At 42.5% G+C, this 24,251-nt stretch overlaps 1 protein-coding gene across 1 annotated transcript in view; it reads left to right on the forward strand.

The window, feature by feature from the left end:
• csmd3b (CUB and Sushi multiple domains 3b) overlaps window positions 1-24,251 on the forward strand; it is a 379,947-nt gene that overhangs the window by 198,230 nt on the left and 157,466 nt on the right. Inside the window, exon 6 of the mRNA XM_069681472.1 lies at window positions 17,880-17,992. Coding sequence (XP_069537573.1) covers window positions 17,880-17,992 — 113 coding nt within the window. The remainder of the gene's footprint in view (window positions 1-17,879; window positions 17,993-24,251) is intronic.

Genomic DNA, 24,251 nt, shown 5'->3' on the forward strand with positions numbered 1-24,251 from the left:
GCGCCTCGCGTTTCGCAGGCTGTATAACGCTCTGTCTGTTCGGGCCCTGAGGCTGTTTAAATGAGAAGCGATGATGAAAAGTAATCATTACTGTATGGATGATCTGCTGAAATTTACAGTGTTAATTTTACCTGAAGCAGAAGAGAAGAGGGAGACTGGAGCAGGGGTCAAATTTGGTCAAGAGAGAAAACGTTTTAAGGAAAAGTAATGACTAAAATGTGATGACTAAAACGCTTTGAATAAGCATTTTTGTCTGAAGACTAAGATAGCTGCCAAAATGAACACTGTTCTATATCACCAGCATTTCTGTTGCACCTGTATCGTTGGTAGAAGTTCCTTCTGCTGCGCTTTTAACCCACACACAGTTGTGGCCAACCTGCTGATTTAGGATGAATAATTGGAGAGAATCAGTTCTGTTCGATTGGAATGCTTCTGGGTTTGTCCCCAAATATGCAAACCTAATTTCCTCAAACATCATCAATCAAAATGTCCTAATTTTACTAGATTTGAAATTGCTTTGCTCTTTTGCTTGGCTCGTCTTCTCACTGTTCTGTCTTTGTCGGTTCTTTCCCTCTACAAATATCATAACACATCACATGTTGGTGTGTAACTCTGCATGATAAATTGAACTCTGCTTAAAGCATTAACTTTAGTTTGAGAGATGCAAAAGGAGCTGCGTGAGTTTTAGTGTGTGTGTGTGTGATGTTATGCTTACCGAGTGCTAATCAATGCTTCTGGCAGGGAGGATGTTGGGATAGCAGCACCATCCCGAATAGGAAATGGAGCAGTGACCTTGAACACCAGCACACGCCCGTTTCCTGTTTCTCCGGCACAAACAAACACACATCGGAATATGTACGGATATGAAGCTAAAGACAGAGTGATGAACAAGCTTATAACACACAAACACGGAGGCGGGCTAGCCTGGTTTCAAACCCCTGAATCAGACATCCTAAATCTGTCTAGTGCTGCTGTCAGTACTGCCTGTGACCCTGTTGTGAGAAACACCTCAGCAGTCAGAGCCTTGTTGTGCGGGGTTTAAAGGTACCCTGTAGAGTTCTGACCTCTAATAACATCGAGACCTCCGTTTTGATGACTGGGCCCCTGGTTTGTTTGTATCTTGTGCAAGCGCGCCCGAGGACTCAGGTGTACAGACACAAGCAGGTGACACAACACACGTTCCTGCCAATGGTTTCACACCACTCGAATGATTGACGGGTTCGGTAATGCGGCGAGAAAAGCAGCCATGTGCCATCAAAATGCTGGGACAGCAAGCTAACAAACATGGATGTAAATAATGCAGGTCTCACATTTTTCAAAGAAGTCGGCTTTGCAAATGTTTCATGAGGAAGGAAATGTATTCAACGCATTATTTGGGCCTGCAGGATACACACAAAGGTTTCTGATGACAAAAACAGAATGTGAGCACTTCAGTTCTAAACTGACTGATGGGCAGAGCTTGAAATATAAGCCTCTGTAGGTCATTAGTACGCTAATAGATGTGTAATCAGGGGTGAGTAACTCGGGTTAACCTGAGCTGTCGACCTAGCATCACTAAGAGTCGTTAGTACTAACTACCAACTCTATTCTATAAGCTAGAATTACCTTGATGACTGAGAACCTTTACAGACGATATGTTAGGCAGCAGGTGAACCCCTTGTCCTCTTCGTTGATGTCTTGGAAGCAGAAAAAATGGGCAAGCACAAGGATTTGAGCGACTTGACGACTGGGTCAGAGCGTCTCCAAAACTGCAGCTCTTGTGGAGTGTTCCCGGTCTGCAGTGGTCGGTACCTACCAAAAGTGGTCCAAGGAAGGAAAACCAATGAAGCGGCGACAGGGTCATGGGCGACCAAGGATCAGTGATGCGCTTGGGGAGCAAAGGTTGGCCCCTGTGGCTCGATCCAACAGAAGAGCTCCTGTAGCTCAGACGGCTTAAAAAGTTAATGCTGGTTCTGATAGAAAGGTGTCAGAACACACAGAGCATCGACGTTTGTTGCGTATGGGGCTGCGTAGCCTCAGACCGGTCAGGGTCGCCATGCTGACACTGTCCTCCGTCGAAGGGTCTACAATGGGAACGTGAGCATCAGAACTGGACCACGGACCAATAGAAGAAGGCGGCCTGCTCTGATGAATTTTGTCTTCTTTTACATCATGTGGATGGCCGGGTGCGTGTGCGTCGCTTACCTGGGGAAGACACGGCACCAGGATTATGGAAAGAAGACTTTGACATGTACCTGCTACCTAAACATTGTTGCTGACCAAGTACACCCCTTCATGGAAACTGTATTCCCTAATCACAGTGGCCTCTTGCAGCAGGATAATGTGCCCTGCCACACTGCACTGCAGGACTTAAACCTTCAGAGGTTTTGGTGGAGTCCATGCTTAGATGAGTCAGGTCTCTTTTGGCGGCAAAAAGTGGTTCTACACAATAGTGGTCATAATGTTATGATCTGTGTATGTAGTTTCCTACATAATAGCTGCCTAATAGGACACTTGTTTACTCCCGCTGAAGGGCAGTGGTTTCTGTCAACATTTGTGTCACCAACGTTTTACACCTGTATAACACCTCGGACATATCGCAGACACAAACACCAACACATCGCAGCACATCACCCAACACTCCCTGAATATCTTGCTTTTGCAGACTTCCAGTGGTTCTACTTCTCAGAGAGCACACTGTGACATCACTGTTGCATGCTGTTGCACCTGTAGCAACACTAAAGAGGTGAAACAGGCTTGAAACTTCCAACCCGAGAAGACTGTAAAATACTGCTTTCCAGCCTGGGGTTACTCTTCAGGAAAGCTCGAGCCGCCTTCCATTAAGTTACATTTTTAGGTTACAAATACACACGCCATAGTAAAAATGAACACAGGTCTTTCAGAGTCATGGAGGCCTCCCTAGAATCCATTACCAACACATTCATTGGAGAGCTCACGAGCAGGCTCCTGTGGTATGCAACACTGGGGCTTATAGGTTATACCTGTGACCTTCATACTATTTCTCCGGGGGCATCAATTTTTAAATCCAATTTCTGCCGGCCCAAAGCATAATTTAGGTCTACAAGTCTATCGCCTCTGCATGTCTAAGCAAGTTTACCCCATTATAACCCACACCTGTTGATAGCTTGTGAATCAAATTACTGAAATATTTTGGGAACCCACCTTCGTATTTGTAGGAGTCAGGAGAGGACAGGAGAGAGGGGGGAGGCAAAATGAGAGGACAGCAAAGAGAAGCGCCGCGGTGTTTTTGTGAGGCAGGTCAGGTCGCGCAGAAGAAGACAAAAAGAAGACAGCAGACAAAAGAGGAGCAGGTTGAAAAAAACGGAGCAGAAAAGGGCAATTGGGGTGACAAGAGGAGCCGGGAGAGACGGAGTGGAGATTAGAGGTAAGAAGGTGAGGTAAGGGAGGAGACAAAAGCAGGGGTTCAGAATTAGGGACGGGGGGTTGGGGGGGAGATGAGAGTTGACAGGAGAAGAGAGGTGGAAAGAAGGAGGCGGGCTAACGGGGGGTAGAAAGCCATCAAAGAGGCTCATGGTTGAGGGAAGAAGTTTGTTAAAGGGGAGAGACGGACACGCTGGGAGGGTTTGGGAACGATAAAGAAGGACTGAGTCGGACAAGAACAAAGACTCTCTATCTGACGGCTGCAACCTGTATATCAATCAGTACTTAGTCAGTGGAAGCAGATTTAGCTGTTGAATACAAAGCCATAAGTATTTGGTCCTTTTTTTTTAATCCAGTGCCACGATAAGCAATATCACATGTGAGGGAGCGATGTACTGAATATCATCATGGCTGTGATTCGGTTGTAGGCACGAGGCCTCACAGCCGTGCTGATATTCAGTATAACATCACAGCCTTGAGTGTGATATTGCTTTTATACAACAGTTATACAAGCAACAAATAGTCGTAAACAGTAATAATCAACAACAGATTATTTTTTGCTCCACCAGCTCAACGAGTTCCACAACTTAACTGAAACTGGACTTCTGTTGCCGAGCAACCCAAACATTCTCCTGCACTCTGTGTCTACAGGTTATGTATGTGTTTTATATTTTGATTTATCATCAACCAGTGAAATAAGAGTCTGCTGTGTGATTCAGAGGTACCAGCCTGATTAATGTAGACGTACACGGTCTGCTGTGATGTTAATTAACAGTATAAGGAACACCTGGCTGAGGCGGAGTGATACACAGAGTGAGAAAGTCCCAAGTGATGTTGTACTCTATATCAGCACTCATGGAATGCCTCTTATCCAATCAGATCACTTGGTCTGAACTCACTGTTGTATAAAGTTTTATATCAGCATCTCATGGTTTCTAAGAGTTTCTCATTAGCGCCGCTGTTAGCCCAACATCTTAAAGTTTCCTGTCGACTACTTTCTTATCATTTAACCGGATGATGGGTTCTGATCAGCTGGTGAGCTAATTTAGCAGAGGCCCAGTTCACAGCCCCGCAGAAGAAACATTTAACATGAAACTGTGTTATAGTGTGTTTATCTGGTTTTATTCACTACTTCAGTCTGTTTCAGAGAGGAGGAGACCACTGTGAATAAATCGGCTCTCAGAAAAATGACATGAACACTGACGGTTCATTTGAGTGTCTGTTTGCAGTGTTAACTGCCTGCCATTCTGTTTACAAAATGCGAGTTGAGCCTGGCTCTTTTTAACAGATGATTTGAATCGTCGACTTCCAGGGGGCTGCCCCGGAGAATACTGCAATTAGTTTAAAGCCATGTAACAACTTAATCCCCTGTTTCCTTAACTTAGGTCATAAAAAGTGTTCACTGTAGGATTAAAACGTGTCAAGAAGTGTGAAATTAGAAGCATTATAGGGAGATTATTCCGAGATGTAAACACCATACGGCCTGTAAGCCTGTCCATCTGAGTTTACCCAAGCTGCGCAGCTCGTCCAGTATATGAGAGCGTCTGTTGTTTCATGGCTGGATTTAGCCTTATGTCTCTAATACGGACAAGCTGCAGAACTGTTACATAGGAGCTTCTGGAAAAGCAACCAAGAAGACAGGTCGGTTATTTGCATTTCACGAGGGCAGATTTTGAATGCATCACCGTTGTTGCCTTTAAGGGGGAAAAAAGGCGAATGACAATAAATTCAATCCAAACTGTGCAAGATTGCATTAAGATGGGCGTATTAAGATAAATCATCCTCTGCTATGCATGTAAACAGCTTAATCAAATTACTCTTAGATTCAAAGTAAGGTTGATAATTAGATTAGTGTATGATAATGAGATTACGCTGTTTGTGCAAACAAAGTCACTTCATACACATTGACTGGGAATAAAAATAACAAAATAGGTCACTTCTACTCAAGGGCTCTGAGGCATCTTCAACTTTTGCACCTAATTACTCTGAGCACCATGACTGAGTCTTGACAAAGTCTCGATTATTTCTGACGCATTTGATCTTTGTATTTTTCCAACTCTCAACCAAACAGTCGCCCGTGGCTTAGAGAGAATCCAAAACACATTTCAGTGGGTGAAAAAAACACAATCGCTAATGTTCTTTTCGCCGCTTCCTATCGTCTCCTAACGGCCTGAAAGACTGATATGTGCACTGAATGGAGGCAGCACAGTCTGCTTTTGTTTGTGTGCACCTCAGCAGCACTTTTTTTTTTACCTCAAATAACAGCTTTTTATCATAGAGCATAACTCTGTTGACTCTGCTCATATTTACCATTCCCACAGCAAATAACCTTTCCATGTGCAGCCAAACCCCCGAGATCAGGCCAGAGGTTGAGCACCACTGGAGCACACTATGTGTTTGGGCCAGCCCTCTGCAAATTAATTCTAGCAGCATAAATATGCTGTCATTGTCATTCCCAGCTCTGGACCCTGTGTGCGTGTGTGCGTATATGCATGTATTAATGTCTTTGTTTGCTTGTGTTAGCACGTATGCCCTGATGTGTGTATTAGTGCATGTGTGCTTGGTTGTTGTGTGTTGAATCGCAGTGAGCCACTGGTGGTAGCAGCAGCCAGGGTGCTGAAATTATAATATAATGTAATGTAATAATAATAACACCAGCTCCCTCCCTTGTCTCTGTCCCCCTTCTCTCCCATTCTGTGACTCTGCTCTGATTACGCCGCTGTCCCGCAGGCTACACACACACACACACACACACACACACACAGGAAAGAGGGTTTGAGAAGAGACAGGGAGCCGCCCAGAATCGCAATGGCTTCTGTTGAGAGAGACTGTGAAAGAAAGGAGAGTGAAGGAGAGTACACCCTGGAGAGGGGTGAGAGGAAGCTAAGACGCAAAGAGAAAGAGAGTCGGGAGAGGAGAGAGGGAAGTAATGAAGGGAAGGAATGCTTTTTGAGTCTGGAGTTTGGGGTATTTATGGCATTATCAACCAACTCTTCCTTCTTTTAGTCATTCTTGAAAGAAGGGGGCTGTACTTTCTCGCATGTCGAGCCAATGCGTGAACATCTAACACGCAAAACCGATGAAAAACATCATGAAATCACGTTTTAATCCGAGCTATCGAGGGCCAAAGTCTTTGTCACGGGTCAATTTGCTTCCACGCCTTGTACGCGATCTACAAAGACAGATAGGCAAGTACAAAGACATCAACACGGTAACACGTCAAGAAATCATATCGAGCCTGGTGTCACAAGCCCGAGCCAATTATTATCCTTAGATGTATTGCACTGTTTGGCTGAGGCTGTGTATTCCACCACATCAACAAGTAGAAGCTAGATTTGTAACCTGCCTGCTCTGCCATCACAAGCATAAATTACACCCAACAGATGGGGTACAATGTTTTACACAGAGTACTTCCCTCCATAATAAACAAAGCTCAGCTGCTTCTGCCTCAAAAACTACATTGTTTAGTTTAGTTTTAATTTATTTCGCAGTAAAAATCTTAATCAAGTCTTTAAAGTAGTTCTGCCAGAGCTTAATTTATGTCGGTATGCTCACTGTGTTAAAGAGCCTCGCAGTCCCTGCTATGGGACATAGACATGATGTTAAGCAAGTTAGTTATTTAGATGCACTTTAAAGATACAGCACATAGCCAAACGTATGTGGACGCTCGATTATTACACACATATGGGAACATGGGTGTCTGTTTTCAGGCTTTGCAGAATATTTTGGAACGTCGCTGCAGGGATATTAAAGTTGCACTCTTGAAGATCTTGAAGGTTTCGTTCTCTTTGGCAGCACCTGTGGCGATAAACGGTAATTGTATGACATCCACGGTTGGCTCCGGTTGTAACTCTTGATTTTCTTCGCTGACGGTCGCTTTCCTTTTTAGACTGTTGGCCTTCATCTGAGCGTCGAATTTGTTCTCTTTTCTTTGGATTTTCACTTATTTTTGAAGTTGTATCTGTAGTCATCGATCTTTTCCTTGTTTGTTCAGCCATAGTAGATTACTGAGACCGGAAAAGCAGCCACTTAGCTCCACCTACCCGCTCTGGCAGACCAACCCCTGCTGTGATGGAAAGCACGTCACTAACTGGGCGCCGCTTGTGATTTTTTCCGGGAATGTCGCCACAGACACCCAGTCTGTAATACTGCAAATGCAAAGGCTTTCATCAGTGGGCCATAGGCTCAATCACCATTGTGTTACCTCATTCGGTGATAGATAGTGACTAAACAGACATATATTTAAATGAAAGTATTCGAGATTATTACTCTAAGCTACTAGAGCATTAGCTGGGTTTATACTTTGTTGTCATTCTGATTGAAATCTTTCCGATTGAAGATTTCTGGTCAACTGTTTACATGGCGTGTGATCCATTACGATCTGGTGTTTACATGCGCCGTTAGTGGGTGAGGCCGTGTTGTTAGATAAACTAACCAGAAACGCGAACATCATCCAAAGTAACGTCAAAAGCTAAAGTCTGACACGATTCATCCTCAAACCTCACATCCACGCCGTGGTCAGCGACGTTTCATAGTGGTCATCCTTCCATTACCTCGTCCATAATGTCATAAAACGGAAAGTTGGTGGGGTTGGATCCACTTTTATTAATATGGGATTTAGCTTTGTAGTACGCGGCCGTCAGGGATTTCCAGCTGTTTTAATTGGGTCAACGTTTTGGTCTAACCTGCCTTCTTTCATTCTTTCATTGACTTGTTTGAAACGTTCAACGTTTCGGACTTTTCTTCTGTCTTGCCGTCCAATGATATTAAGGCCTGTTAATGTTTGAATTAAAAAATGCTCTCCGACGCATTCACGTCAAGGCGGAGGGCATGCGCAGAAGAAAGCAGTCAGGACGTGATTGGGTCAAATCGTTTAGGGTACAATTTTCCATTTGATTGCTTTATGGACAGGTTTAAACCGCCCTCTGCAACAGATTGAAATTTCAATCGGATTGGGCCTTTTTATTCTGACTGAGGTGTTTATATGGACCATCTCCCTATAAAATGTTGTCCACATTTGCATGCAGTTGCATTAAAAAGTCCTGTATTTGCAGGTACATATAAGGAACATACCCCAAACTGTGAATCCACAGTTCTCGCTCAATTTATTAATGACCCAGTTCAGAGTGATGTTTTCCCCCCAATTTGTTCCACAGTCACCCACTCATGTTTCGCCTCGGCCCGTGTGAACAAGCCTGTTTAAAAACACCTTACTGCTGCACGATGAGGCGAGCAAGAGGACGAGGAGGAGGAGAGAAATTTAGATGAGATAAAGGGAGGGGAGGGAGAGACAGAGCAGGGTCCTGTTGTGAACACTGATTACTCTCTGCTCACTTGAGATTGATGGAGAGTGACACAGCAGGCCCGCTCTCTTCCTCTCTCTCCTTCTCTCTCTCTCGCACACACATAAACAACACATTCACACCTCTACATACACAATATATCCAACAGCACAGACACACACACACACACACACAGAGGACTTCTCTGTCTCTGTATGCTGATTGATGATGGCTCCACCTAGACAGCATTCAGCCCAACACTCCTGCAGTGTGTGTGTGTGTGTGTGCGTTCATTTTTCTGTGTGCACGGGCATTTCTCTCTCTCTGCATGTAAGTGTGTGTTTGCAGGTGTATGTGTGAGGCAGATCCCTCCTGTCTTAATTAGTGGAGGCTATTAAGACAGATTGCCTGATTAAGGAGCATTCCCCCACTGTCTTACAGATAGCCACACACATACACAGACATAAATGCACACGCACTTAAATTAGCGTTGGCTGCGTAACGATGGCGCGTGTGTGTGCAGAGCCATTCGTTACGCAGCAGGTAGAACCTCTTAACCTCTTCGCATGTACGATCTCACAAGTCAGATATCAAATTGCCAGCGTCGATTGTCCATCTGTCTTTTCTCTGCAAGATGCCACTTATGAGATTAAATTCCTCGAGCAGAGTGAACAATGCCGCGGCTCACGTACGAGCGAGATTGCACAGGAACGTTCCAACTTGATAGCTATGATTGCATTTCGCACCAAAGAGTAGATTTAATAAATCTGATGATGAAAGGTTCTATTCATTTAAAATACATTTCCATGCAGCAGAGTGGAGTCAAAGCAACAGCAGGGGGCTAGGAGAGAAAGGAAGTTGTGAGAGCTTCTTACATAAGCAAGGGGGTGAATAGGACTAAACTGGTACACGCTGTATTAAAATAGATTATTTGCAGGTTTTATAGATGCTACAGCTAAGTACAAATTATTGCAGGAAATATGCAGTAAAAGATTCAACATTTGTTTTAAAATATGTTGAATTGCTATTAAACTCCATACTGTATCCGACAAATAAAATATGGACTACAGAGTTCAAAGTTATGTAACCACATGACCGCAATACCACGGTGTTGTATGTAGGGCTGGCTTTAAAAAATGTCTTTTTCCGATTCGAACCGATTCTCATTTGAATGATCCAATATCGATTAATAAATCCCATAAAAATATGTGTAAAAACGTGTCTGATCACTCACGTTTCTGAGCGCTCCTGAACGCAGCACGACTCAGCCGAAACACGGCAGTGAGGGAGACATGCCCGGACTTGTTTACTGCACCTACTATGGAGATATCAGTGATCGCGTATGGACTCTTTTTATCGTGTGTGCATCCATGAATATGTAAGTTAGTTTTCCACTGCTGCTTTGGCTGCGAGTGTATTTTCGGCATGTTTTATAGTATGCCTTTCCCCATAACTCTTAGTCGTGTGTGGTTTTGTTCTTCGCGCTGAGATCTCATGGCCAAATCTCGCGCAAGTTGAACCCCAGTTTGTTCAAAACCATGAGCCAGATGTACAGACTGAAAATCTGAAACTGGGAAGAAAGTTGACTGCTGTGTGTTGGTCATGTTAAATAAAACGAACATGATGTAACTTCTTTGGGGTCAATTCTTATTGTAAACATTAAAAACTTTGATAATGCACCAGGTTAGAGGTGCATTGATATTATAACTGAAATACCCCTAACCAAGTCGAATCAAATCGGGACCTTCGGAATCCGAATCGAATTGAGAATACCCAGCCAGGGACGCAGTAAACTCACTATCCATACGTCCCAGGGAAGCACCTCATCCTTCGCGTACAGAACGAAACATTATGAACAACAAACTTAAAATCACAGTAATCAGCTAAAGACACCTGGCTGTCAGAGCACAGCTGTTTCAACCCTCTGCGCATCTAAACTGTGCAGACGAGCCTGTGTGTAGTCTCGCAACTTGCAAGTTTAGCCGCTACAACAACAACTAGCCCGTCGACACAGGTTTCATTTCAACATAACAGATACAAACTTAGTAGTGGTTAATAAACTCGCATTTCCACCGCTGCTGTGTTCACTGAGGTCAATGATGTCTTACTGTCTGGGGGTCGCGTGAGTGTTTCACCGCGCTTCACCACGTTTAGAAAACTTCAGTACCGTGACTGCCCTATGTCCAATGACATCAGGGATCATTGGCTGCAGGCCCCCCATGACCCTGAACAGGATAAGTATAGTATAGTAGTAAGTATAGATAATGGACGGATGGATGTTGCTGTATGACACATTCATCTACAATCACAGCATCCCAATAAATGTGTTTATTCAGATGTACTTTAAAGAGACAATGCACAGCTAAAATACTCTGATAATGTGCAATCACAAAAAGTTGGTGACCTGCAACCGAATTTCCCAAAGTGAGGCTCTTGGAACAAAAGTTTGCAGGCCTTCGTTCTATCAAAATAAAGTGTTTCCTGTCGTGTGTTCAACATGGCAGAAAATGACCTTTTTAATTGAAAAGTTGTTTGTTTTATTCATAAATTAACCACATCCAAAGCTGCTCTGAAGTAACACTGCTCTTGTACGCGTGATGACATTCCTCTTAAATGCTAAAATGAATAATTAACAAGTTAACAAATAAATCAGTGTACCTCTGTCAGCCTCTGTGTCTTCCTCCCCTCCCTCCCTGCCTCCCTCCTGCTCTCCCTCCATGTCTCCCCGTACCTCCATCGATCTCTGCCTCCTTCCGCCCTCCTTCCATCCCATGCTTCTTTATTTCCTCCCCCTCTCTCTCTCTCTCTTTCTCTCTCATCCCCTCACTGCCGGTGCAATAGCTGGCTTGTATTTCTGTGCAGGAGGAGGAGGAGGAGGAGGATGGATGAGAGGATGGTAGACAGAGAGATGGAGAGAGGAAGAGATGCTCTTTTGGTCTAGTGTATTTAATCAATTATGTTCTCTTGCTCCCTCTGGCAACCCTCCACTTCATTTTCTCTCTCTCCTGGAGCCTCAGTATTTATTTTTAATACAGTATATGCAGTTGCAGTTAAACAGAGAGCATGTTTGTCGGTATGAGGCATGATTTTCAGAACTCTTTTCACAGTAACAAAACAATAGTTGACGTCCCTGGACACTTTCAGGAACAACCACCGTTGGCGTCTTATGCTGAAAGCCTCCTTTGAGGTTTTGAGCATTTATTTTGAAACACTTTCTCCCAAAAGTAACCACGGCATCGGGATCTACTTTGCCTTGTATGAAAGTGGTTTGGGGAGAGGTAAATATCACAGGGCAAGTCATTTCTTCTGATTCTCCGGAGAAGGACACCAGTTGTCTCAGCATATTCCTTTTAAGGGAAGATGTATAATCTTTAACCATCCATCCATCCGTTATCTATACCGCTTATCCTGTTCAGGGACGCGGCGGGGCTGGAGCCTATCCCGGTTGTCATTGGGCAAGAGGCGGGGTACACCCTGGACTGATTGCCAGTCAATCACAATCACTGACACATAGAGACAGACAACCTTTCAAACTCACATTCACACTTACAGACAATTTACAGTCAGCAATGAGTCTAACGAGTATAGCTTTGCACCCAAAGGGGATCCTCGAATGCCAGGAAGAACATGCATACTCCAGGATTCGAACCAATGACCGTTAACCACTGTACCCATAATCCTTAAAATTATACACCATAACTTAATTACAATTCACAGATTATTTATTTGGCCTTATTTTGAAGAGGATAGCAGATGGTGTTGGAAACAGGGGAAGAGAGAACGGGGGATGACACGCAGCAAGGGGGCCGAGGGGGAGAGCTGAGGCGGGGGCCGCCGCATCGAGGACTGTAGCCTCCGTACATGGGCCGTCAATTTAACCGCTGAGCTAAACTGGCGCCCAACAAGATGTACTTGCCAAAATGCTAGCCCGCCTCCTTCAAAATAAAAGTCTGCTCCAATCGTATCAAATCTACAACGCCTCTCGCTCTTTCTTCTTATGAAATTGAATGAAACTCTTCCACAGGCTTTTCTTATGGTCCTTTACATCTTCCTCTTTTACTTTATGTCCAAAGTTTTAAAGCGTTAGCAGCCCTTCATAGCAAGCCCGACTTCACCCAATCTATTTAAAGCTTTCGTCACCGTCAAATCACAGAGCAGGACCCCCCTCTCAGACCAAGGTATTAAAACGACGGAGCCTATCCGAAAATGATCTATAATACCTCTGGGTAGCTCTGAAGTGCTTTTATAGCAGATATCTGGGGAGAACACTTACTAGTCACGGAGAGAAGCCATCAGCATAGATGAATGATTTAATAATGCATTACAAATTGTCCACATGGGGAAAATCAACTAGCTTCAGAGCAGTTCAGAGGCTGATGTGTTTTTGGAAGTATTAGGCTTTTTGCTGGAAGCGTCATTTTAAGCTTTAATTATCCATGTAAGTAGTTGCCAAGCACACATAGTTTTTTTCCAGTATGATCTTCCTTAATGTGCATTCATGCCTTGGACCCATGCAGTATCTGCGCCGCTTATTAACAGCACTTGTCAAGACAAAGAGCCCTATAGGAGGTGTTGTTCCATGCAGCACGGGGGCATCCAGATCGGTGACCTTTTTCAGTCGCCAGCTTGTCTCTCAAACCTCCCAGCGTCTTGCTTCAGGAGAGCTTTTTATAATTATACCTTCATTCTGCAGCTCCGAGTTGTTAAGTGCTTCCTGAGCATGCGGTTTAATATTTTAACGTCACACACACGGGCTCTCTGTACAGATTTATGATTTAATTCCTGTTTTAATATTGGAGCAGATTGAATATGCACACACTCTTCCCTTAATGATGCACTCGGGTAATGATGTCATAGCAGGAAGTGAATTAAGAGCTGTAAACATGAATAATATGTGTGTGGGTGCACATGTGAAGAGACACAGGGAGGAGAGCGGTGGAACGGAGAGATAAAGAGGAAGGAGGGGGCAGTTTGTAGAGCGGAAAGAGCTGACCTGCAAACAGAACTCAAGCTGAAGTCATGTTCACGGAATATAAGAGTATAAAAAGACATTCATAGAGCGATAAAAGAAGCAGGATTTGTCTGTTAGCATGTGTTAGCAGCACAATGTACATTCCTGGAGAACTGCTGCATTGTTATCTAAGTGACACAACTTGTCTCCATTACAGTATTTCGTGTAAGCCGAGTTCTTTCTTTGGAAAAGGTTAATCTATTTTTGGCACATGTGGGTCCCTCGAGAGTTAGTACTCATCTTTTTTCTATGCCTGCTGTTATGATTATAATTAAGTATGCATCATAAGCTTTTACAGTCTGCGCTATTCTGAAAGGACAAGTATGTAATGATTTACCACACTGAGGTGCAGAGGTAAAACAACACTCACAGTCATCATAAAATACATCTGCTTTTAAATTTCAAAATATCTCTGCTCCCATCACATTTCCATCCAAGCAGTAACACATGAAAATATATTGCACTAATTTAACGTCTCTCTTCCAGCTCTCTGACTGAAACATAAGCCGGGTTTACATGGAGCTTCTTATTCCGATTTTAAAAGCACAAACCGCTCTAAAAAAAAAATGCTCAACATAAACACCTCAATCAGAATAAGAAGGCCCAAGCCGATTAAAATTTCAATCGGTTGCAGAGAGCTGGTTTAAACTTTAACATAAACAGAACAAAAGGAAAATTGTACCATGTAAACGATTGGACCCGATCGCGTCCTGAATGCGTTCTTCTGCGCATGCCCTCCAACCGGACGTAAATGCGTGGTGATGTACGTTTCAAAGATGGCAGCATCCAAGATAAACTGGACAAACATTAAGAGACTTTAATATTATTGGCTGGAATTTTTTTGTATGTGTTTCCCACACATAGACTATACCTGGTGTAGTAACGGCCGCCCAAGTATATTTGACTAATTCTATCATTACGTTTCTTATTTTATTTTATCATCCATGATTGATTTACATCTGAACATCCTCTTCTCGTCACACTCAGAAGCTTGTCACAGAAACACACACATACACAGAGAGAGAGAGAGAGAGAGAGAGAGGACTTCTTGTATGTCCGTGTTAGAGTTGGACCTTCTTATGCCAGTATTTTAAAAGCTTTTAAGTGCAGCTGTGTAGTTACACACGCGCCAACCCGAATGCAAACTGTGCGCATGTCTCACAGTTGTTCCGATTGAATGCGTCGCTGCACTAAACACCAGATCGTAATGGATCATGCCCCATATAAACAGTTGCTCGAAATCTTCAATCAGAAGAATCAGAATGACAAAAAAGTGAGCATGTATACCGGCTATTGTTGATATGTCTTAGTTCACTATGTGAAACAATAGTAGAAGTTCTTCAACTGAAAATGTTGCGCCAAAACGGTGTGTAATGGCGCTTCAAAGCAGTAAAAATAGTCCAGATTGATTAGCTTCCATGTTGGTATTCCTATCAGCTTCTTCAAACTGGGGGCGAGCTGACTGCCATTTACTCTAGGTGTTACATTGACCACGGATAAATACCTCATACAACCCCATCTTAAAATATTCAACACCATTTTAGACATCAACCGTGGACTGCAAAGCTCGAGTCTGACTGTGAGTTTGTATTCATCTCATCTCTAGTTCTCTCTGTACTAGCGTGTAAAAAAGGCTACAAACAAACAGCAAAAGTCCTTTAAAAAATAAATAACCAAGTTAGCATATTTAGCAGTTTGCTATTACAGCGTTACTTTCCGCAGGAAGGTCTAAAGAATATGATCATGTAGGCGCATACGAAGGACATTTCTATTTGTATTTATGTCGTTAATCTTCATTCACCACTCAGTTATCGTATTATTGTGCTGGCAGTGTATCGTCTATGTTAATCAGGAAGTATGTGTGTATCTGGGCCTGCGAAACCACTTTCCGTGTGTGTGAGAGTGTGTGTGAGTAATAGCAGACAGCAGAGAATCCTACTGATCTAGGGCACAAGGTGACCCTCTCTCTGTTTCCCTCGCACGCGCACAAACAAACACACACCTCCTAAAACCCCTTCTCAGCATTCTTGTGCTCCACTTTTAGCCGCCGTTATTAGAGGCTAGCTTGGTTGGAAAGTAGCATATACACCATAATGACACCGCGCCCGCGTGTGTGAGCCTGTATTTGTGTGCCCGTGTGTGTCTCTGTGTTGATATTAATGGACTGCGAAGGTTAACAGCGGGGGTTTATAGAAGGAGACCGGGCGAGCATGAGAGGGCAGCTCGCTTCATACTCGTGTTAACGTGTGTGTACCTCTGTCTAAAATGTTCCAACCAAGGTGATATTGTGAAAATGTAATGGGGGGAGAAACAGCACCTGTTGTTTGTCGCTACATGATGAAAGCACCATACATCAAAGGATGGATGTATAGAGGGAGATTATTAAAAGCAGACATTGTATGTGAGCTGGTTACACAGGAACAAGGCTGTTTATTATCCATGTGTTAAATGGAAAGCAGTCTCCCAACCAAACGCTCTGAAACACAAGAGCCTTGTTCATCCTCTCGGCCAATTAAACAATCTTATCCTCCCCACTTGATGAAAGAGTTGCAAATGTAGTCCTATCTTCTGCGGCTGTGCCCCCTTCAAAGCTGCACTTCATAAGCTGGACTTCAATAAGCAAAGCTACAATGCTTACACTGTAAAAAGTGTTATATAGCAGTCTGACCATCCCAGGGTTGATCATATTGTTTTTACACGTACAAGTGTGTTGCCTACATAGGTGGCAAAAGAACACACACTTTTTACTCCAGTAGTAGTACAGGTGCTTAAACAATACTCAGCTTTCAGAGTAAGATTCACAGATGTCACATTCACAAGATGCCTCGTCTCTGCAGTTGTGTTTCCCTCCCTCGTCCATGATGTTGCATCTGTTGTGATGGATACGGCAAGAAAACTGTACCTTCCATGTGTTATTGCCTCAATCTAGTAATTTGAAATTAAAAATGCATTAAATAATAATAATGATAACAGCAAAGCCATCACACACAGAGCACATATCATTGCACATGACCCCAGACACCCTTCTGTAACTCATCCTTCACACTTCTTCCATCAGGTTGCAGATACAGGACTCGTGCATGCTACGGCAGGAGTTTTGTTCCCTCCTCCTTAGCATTACACAACAACTGATCCCGTTCTTGTCAGGACAGCTGATGCTGTCGATGTTAGTTGCTAATTTGAACCACTCCCACACTCACCTATACGCTGTGATTGGCTGCGGGAACCACAACAGCGCCTCTCCTGAAAACGTCCCGTGCAAAGCAAAATAGCATAATAGATGCAGAGGGAAGGGTCTCACACACACTCACCAACACACATGTATAGAGGCCCATAAGTGATGATTTATATTATATTATATTTGTAAAACTTTATATTATATTTTTCTAGCAAAACCCTCCTTATTATACCTTTAACAAAACATATGAATTGGTTACCTCCGACTTCTTAAATAGGGGACAGAATATTACAAAAAATAATTTGTCTGACTGCAGTTCCAGAAACTGCCATGAACTTGTGAACAGAGTGGCTGGGTCAAACTCCCAAACAAGCTGGCAAGATCTGGCCATCCTGACAGGAACAATGAATAAGAAATAGCATTACCTTCTTCATTAACAGCGGATGATGCACCCTTGAGCATGCAGCATAATCCCCAGTTACTCCAGCGGGGCTGCACAAACCGTCTGGTTGCAATGGGCGGAGAAGAGCTGACACTCACTGTGTGGTTCAGTCTGAGACGCTGCAAACAGACTTTGTTCTCATTCATTTCAGAGCAACACACAAGCACACACACTTTCAAAGACACTGGAAGAAGAAGATGGCGATAGTTAAAGACGTCTAACCTTTGAAACATTTTTAAGTGTCTGTTGTTACAGTCACTTTGTTTTATAGACTTTGCTCATTTGCAGAAAAGTTCGCAGATTTTAAGTGTTTTCCTTCTTCCTTTAATGCAAGTATTTTTGTATGCACTCTCACATGCATATGTGCGTGAGCATGGTCTCCACTTCTTTAAAAGAGCCAATTAAAGTTTAAGACCTTCAGAGAGAGGGCATTTTTTGCAACACTGGCTCATTCCTCCTGATCCTTAAGGGCCTATTGTAGGATTGGCCATAAAAAAAAAAGGAGATAAAGGCCGAGGTTTAGTAAGCGTGTTTGTGTGTTATTTTTATGTTTCTTAACAAATGTTCTCTCCGTCTTTGTTTCAGGTTGTCAGGCAGTAATGTCCCCTCTCCCATCGTTAGCAACAAGAACTGGCTCCGACTGCATTTTGTGACTGATGCCAACCACCGCTACCGGGGCTTCAGCGCGCATTATCAAGGTAAGATGTGATTACATGAGCGGACGCAGGCTTTTTAATGCACACACTTAGACTTACATGCTGGTAAATACATAAAGATGTCTTTTTGGAGTTCTGTTTTTGCTTCTTTGCTCTTTCCTTTGTTTTTCTCTCTCTATGCTGTTTTTTTCCTTCTTTTCCAGCTGACAGTTTTTCCTCATCATCTTGCCTCTAACTGCCTTTAATTACGCTTGTTGACTCCAATCTTCCTGTCTTTTCTCTACTACAGTTTTCTCTCCATTCTTCCAGATCTCTCTCTCTCTCTTTATCACCCCCCTCGGCCCTGTTCTCTCCCTTATACTCTCTATCTTTCTCTAGGGTAACTGTTCATAGGAGTTTTGTTAGATTTCTTTGACACGTCCCCAAACTGGTGTAAAAAACATTAGGAAATTCATTTGGCTTCGTCCGTGTTTCCAAACGGTAATAATGAGAGCTGAACGTGTAGAACAACCGCACAGACAGGCCGGAGCAGGCTTTTTATACTCTTACACGTTTTATTTTAGTCTCAGATAACAGCTTGTTTGTTTTTTAAAGGCAGTCTACTTTAAATAAAATGTTCTCTAATTTTGTGAATCACTCGTGCCTGGCGCATAGAGTCAACAAGGTACACAAACACACAGCGAGCTCCGTGTGGCATCTCCTGTAGTCTCCCTCTACATGTTTTATTCCTGTGAAGTTAAACTACAGTCGCAGAAACAGTACAGTGTACCTTCCTCAAGTCTTCGTCGGTGACCTGGTCTGAGTAGGCGGGCATAAATCACGGTCATGCTTGACACCAAAATTGCTCGGTGCCACTTGATTATTACTGACACGCTCCCCGCTGCGCCTCGCCTCTCACTTCAGCACATTCAAGTTCGCAGCAAGTCATCGACATATCAAGCAGACTCCGGCAGGAAAAATAAGGTGTGCACCCATCCAAAGTGTCACCTTGTTGGAGCAGAGACTGCGCCGTGTGCTCTCCTGTTTGTTTTTCATTGGTTGTAATTGGACGATTTATGTTGTGTTTAGAAATCATGATTTAATTTCATGTTGCGTTCAAAGACGTGTCAGAAATGACACACTCATACACAGAAACAAAACAAACAACTGTTTTCTTCTTCTCTCACTCGCTCCACTATTATTACACTTTTTTTTGTTTTCCCACACACAATTGTGTAATTGTCATACACATTGTTAAACTCTGTGGTGCCCTCCCACGGTGTGGGCTGCTCATTTCTGTAGGGCTACTGCCAGCTGTCACTGTCATCACTGAGAACCTTTTCTGAATATCTCTGAATTGATATTTATTTTTCAGCCTTTTATACATGAAAGTTAGTGTTTGAGAAGATGGCTAGCATGGGAGAAATGTGTATCATTGCCTTGAGCCAGTTTAGAGATTTGGTCAGAAAATCACTGTAGAAATATTGTTTTATTGCTCGTAATATTTTTTTGTCCAGCTCTTTATCTAAATATTTAATAAATTACATAGTTATATACTAGGGATGCACGATATTGGATTTTTTGCCGATATGCCAATATTTTCATACCCTTTGTGCGACTGCAGATAATTGCAGAGAACATCAAGTCTCCCCTGTAGTGGAATTGATATCATGCCTACTCTTATTGTACATAAATAACATAAAACAGTGCTTTTTAAAATGTACAAATTCACTGGGCAATATAAGAAAAACTACGTAAACTTAAAAAAAAAAAAACGTACATCAGCAGAAAATATGGCAAATAATGACATATCTGTCGATGCCGATATGTAATTTTCAAGCCATAATCCGATAACGTGCAAATAATATCGTGCATCCCTGCTCTATACATATAACCTCTGAATGCATTAAAAATATAAAAATACCGTAAAATTCGGTGTATAAGACGCACCTTTAATACATTTTTCCCATCTAAAAAGTGGGCTGCGTCCTATATACCAGTGTGACCAATATACCAGTATAAAATGCAGTCATGATCGCAAGTGCAGCCGGCACCCTCACAATAACAGCAAACTATCAAAAGTCAGAGAAGCATTAATGTTAATCATTTTGCGATTTAGCCAATCCTTGTAACTGTAGGCTGAGCTCGACTAACGCACTGGTAGCTAGCAGGGTTGCAAACTCGACATGGCGATTTGTTTAACTTTGTTAAGTTATTTGTTTAACTGATAAGGAAAAAGCTCTTAAATTGAAAATCAGCAAACATCATGAAATGCAGGATGTACACATGTTCAGGTTGGAAAGAATGCTAATGAACCTCTGTGGTCCTTTGACATATTGACACATTTCAAGTGATAAATATACAGTTACAAATATATTAAGTGTGATCACGGTTATGGTTTGGCTCTGCCATTGTTTAAGAGGGGTCTTGAAATCAGAATATGTGGGGCCACTCTGAATGGGGACCCAGATGAAGAACACAGACTCTGAGGTTTTTGGATAGTAATGAGTTTTATTGCAGGGACAGGGAGATGGAGATGGGTGGAAGTTGTCCAAAAGGCTGCAGAGAGAGAGGAAAGGTGATATGGCAGACCGGGGCGAGGCGAGGTTGTGAGCGTGGCTGGTGGAGTGGGGGCAAGGTGAGGAGATGAGCATCCAGCGGGCAGGTTAAGGCAGATGTGGAGAGTGGTAATCCTTCGGCAAAAAGAGAACACGATGAGAAACCAGAGTCGAACAGTATAGAGCAATTAACTTCTTCAGCATCAGAAATCAATGAAAGGCCTGAGACGTATTCTGCCACGGTGGCTGCAACAACGATCTGGCGATGAGTGGATGGAGAACTGGGGTAGATATGCTGTTGGGTTGATGAGTAGATGGAGAGCAGGTGTGCAGGTTCGATCACGTGTATTGCATGAGCAGCATCAGGAGGGAGCTGGAGATTGTTATTGGAGGAAGCCAGCCACACAGACGACAGGGGGAATCAGGGAGGTAAAAAGAAACAGGAGAAACAATTGGCGGTATGGCCAGAGCCAACAGAGCACTACCTTATTGCTTGTGGTAGGCTATGCCAATATTTAGTTTGTCCAAAATTGGTGCACATGTGTGGCACCTCAAAGTTTTTTATTATCTGTTTTATAACTAAATAAACGGAGCGATTAGTGTGTTTTACTCTTGGATTCTACCTGTTTGCCTCTTTTAATGACTGTTCGTACTCGCTGAAATACCAAACATCACATTTTAGATCTGGTTCCTTTATGACTCTGTGAATGTTGCATTGGTCCCATGTGCCACTTGCAAGGCTGTGGACAATTAAGCCAATTAAGTAATAGAAACTGCAGTTAATTCAGTCTTGATTTAATATTAAGTGAATAATTTCCCAATCTGTGGGTGTGACGAGCTTATTAGGTTAAATATGACCCCAGATTACACCCCGAGGCCAACTTGTGCTTGGTTTTCAAAGAATGACCACCATGGAAAGATGCCTGTGTGCTTCTCTATTGAGTCTTTCCCATCCAGTAAAGGCAAAACGCCTAAAATGATATGAGGAACAATGAACTAAAGATTGGATTTATACTCGATGTACACATGCGGTTTACATGTTAGAAGGAGCTCTTTGAAATAAGGGCTCAATTCTTTCATAAATCTCCTCCTATTTTACCCCTTTGTCTTTCTCCCTCTCTCTCAACTGTCTCCTTTTCCACACTTTTCCTCCTCTTTCCTTCCCACATCTCTGTGCTTAATTACCCCTCTCTCTCCACATCTCCGCGGCTCTCTCAGAAATTCTCCTTGATTGATTGACGGACAACCTGACCCCTCCCCTCGAGATTTGCTTTTAATTGGAAATAATTGATCCTAATTGATCTTAATTGGTTTAAAAGGTTAATTAACATGTTAATGAGGGGTGTCAGTGTGATGGGTTAGTTGATTAATTAGTGGAGTTCCTAACAGGCTTGTGATTGATTGGCTACTTCCTGTCAGCTGTCAGTCATCTCTATAAGCTTGCTGGTTCTTGCACATTAGCAGAGGGCCTGAAAAAACCCTGACTGCTAATGGGGTGTTCATTTGAAAAATTCACACATTGTTCCTTAAAATCTTGCAGATCAATACCAGAGACTTTAAAAACTTGCACTACATGAATACGCTCCCAGACTTCTGTGAAATATAGTTTAATTTAAGCGTCTGTGAACTTTCAGTAAACTTAGCAGTGAGAAAATGACTACTTGTACTGTATTTGTTGTCATTACTTCACTTCACTTTACTTGTCTTACTTCACTGTAAGTAAGGAAATGTGTGTCAACAGAGTTCGGTGAGGATTGATCTGTATTCTGACTGCTACATTGCCAATGGCACTGCTGATATTTCAATTGATTGATAGATCTCCTGTTTGTCGCACCACTTGCAAAGCACCGGAAAAGAGCAGACGTAAACAAACATATTCTTTTAAACGTGTTGTCCTTTTGAAGACCCGTTAAGATTATTTTATTTTGTTTTTTGCAATCCCACTGCATTTAGAATATTCTACCCACTGTCGATATTAGGGGTGGGACAAAATATCGATACAGCAATATATCGTCGTCCTGACTCGTACTAAACAATTATTGATTTGACTCACCGCGTCATTACTTCATGACTCTTAGCGGTGGCGCTTATGACATGAATGAGGGTAGCGTGAGCGGAAATTATTAGGCGAAGAAGATATGGTGATGTATCATTAGATGATTGTCTTGCAATATATCAAGTATCGCAGAATCGTGATATTATCGTTATCATGGGCCACGTGACGCGTATCGTATCATGAGTTACCTTTCCATTCCCAGCCCGAGTAAATATACTTTCTCTTTGATTAGAATTCTTAAGATGATCACCTTTCCACTTTTATTATAAACAGTTCAACTTAAACTTTATTTTTTTTACTGTGATGTTAATTCTACCCTTCAGGCCATGTGTCGTTCTGGTCTACTTAGGTCTTCCTGTCTCTAGGAGAATAAATTACAACGGCAAAGCCCTCCGGCATGGTTAGTTTAGTGGAAACAGTGTATGCAAACAAATTCCTAATTTGTCTCTGAGAGACTAAATGAACAAATATGCCTTGGCAGGGTTAGTTCAGTTTATAAGACACTGTATGAGACCTCTGAGGGAGAAGCTTGGCTCTTGGCGCTGCCAGCTAGCTGGACAGACTGTCTGTCTGTTTGTCCGCGTGTGTGTGTGTCTGTGTTTGCGTTATAGGTCAGCCACTCAGCTCATAAAACCCTCCTTCTCTGGCTGCTGCCAAATTATGAAGTTTGGAATTGATAATAATCTCCTAATGATTTATGTCCAAGTTTGTAGAGGAGCAGGATCAGGAGAGGCAGAAACAAACAAAGAACATCAAAGAGTAATAACAGAGAGAAGCGAGCTGGTGAAACTGTAAGGAAAATAAGAGAGGAGATAAAAAGAGGAGGAAACCAACAGAGATAAACAGAAAACGGCAAAAAAGAGGGGTAGCTAGCCAGAGAGGAGATGGGTGGTTTGAGGGGACAAGTCATTTGGCAGTAAAATTTGGCTAAATATTTAAGTATTTACATGAAGAGTTTTAATGTCCCGCTGTTTTAGAGGGAAGGGAAGTGAATGTGTGTGCGGATGGCTGGCTTGGTTCTTGGACACAGGAAAAGCCCGTCGGTGTAGTCGTGTATTTAGAACAAAAAAGCCTGCAGCTCCTCTGCATGGCTAAACAAAATTTACCGAGTTAATTGTCCATTTGAATGCTTAATTGATGCTGCAAAATGATTCACAATTGCAAGGTTAGAAAACATACTGTAGGCTATATGTTGATAGACCTAAATTAAAGGAATTAACCTTTTCAATTCAAATATCTCTCCCTTGAGGGATACATCAATGTGCTTTACATAATTTACATTTAATTGCCAACATCAAGCTGCCCTCTATATATTTATAGAAATACTCAAATATTTATAATGGTAAATTATATTTATTCTATACTATAAATTAAATAGTATAGTATAAATTGTATAGTGATAGTATAAGGGAAGTAGAATTGCCGTCCTTGGTATTGGTGTCCATATATCCAGAATTTATACGAGCTAAGTCATATATTATCTCTATACTCCTTTACAGTTTAATACGAGCATAAACATTAAGTGTCCATTAGCATGTTTAATTCAAGCTCAGTAATGATTCACCCATGTCAGCATCCCTGAGCAATAAGAGTAAATGCTTTTTTAATCCGGGTCAGAATGCGTTTAAATATTCAGCTCACCCTACGATAGAAAGCTTATGTGTGATTTCTGAACATGTTTGGAAACACGCTGTAAAGTCTAACAGGA

The sequence above is a fragment of the Semicossyphus pulcher genome, unplaced genomic scaffold (assembly GCF_022749685.1).
Source record: "Semicossyphus pulcher isolate SPU_LCO1_2020_fin unplaced genomic scaffold, fSemPul1.0.p SCAF_5, whole genome shotgun sequence".
Lineage (NCBI taxonomy): Eukaryota > Metazoa > Chordata > Actinopteri > Labriformes > Labridae > Semicossyphus > Semicossyphus pulcher.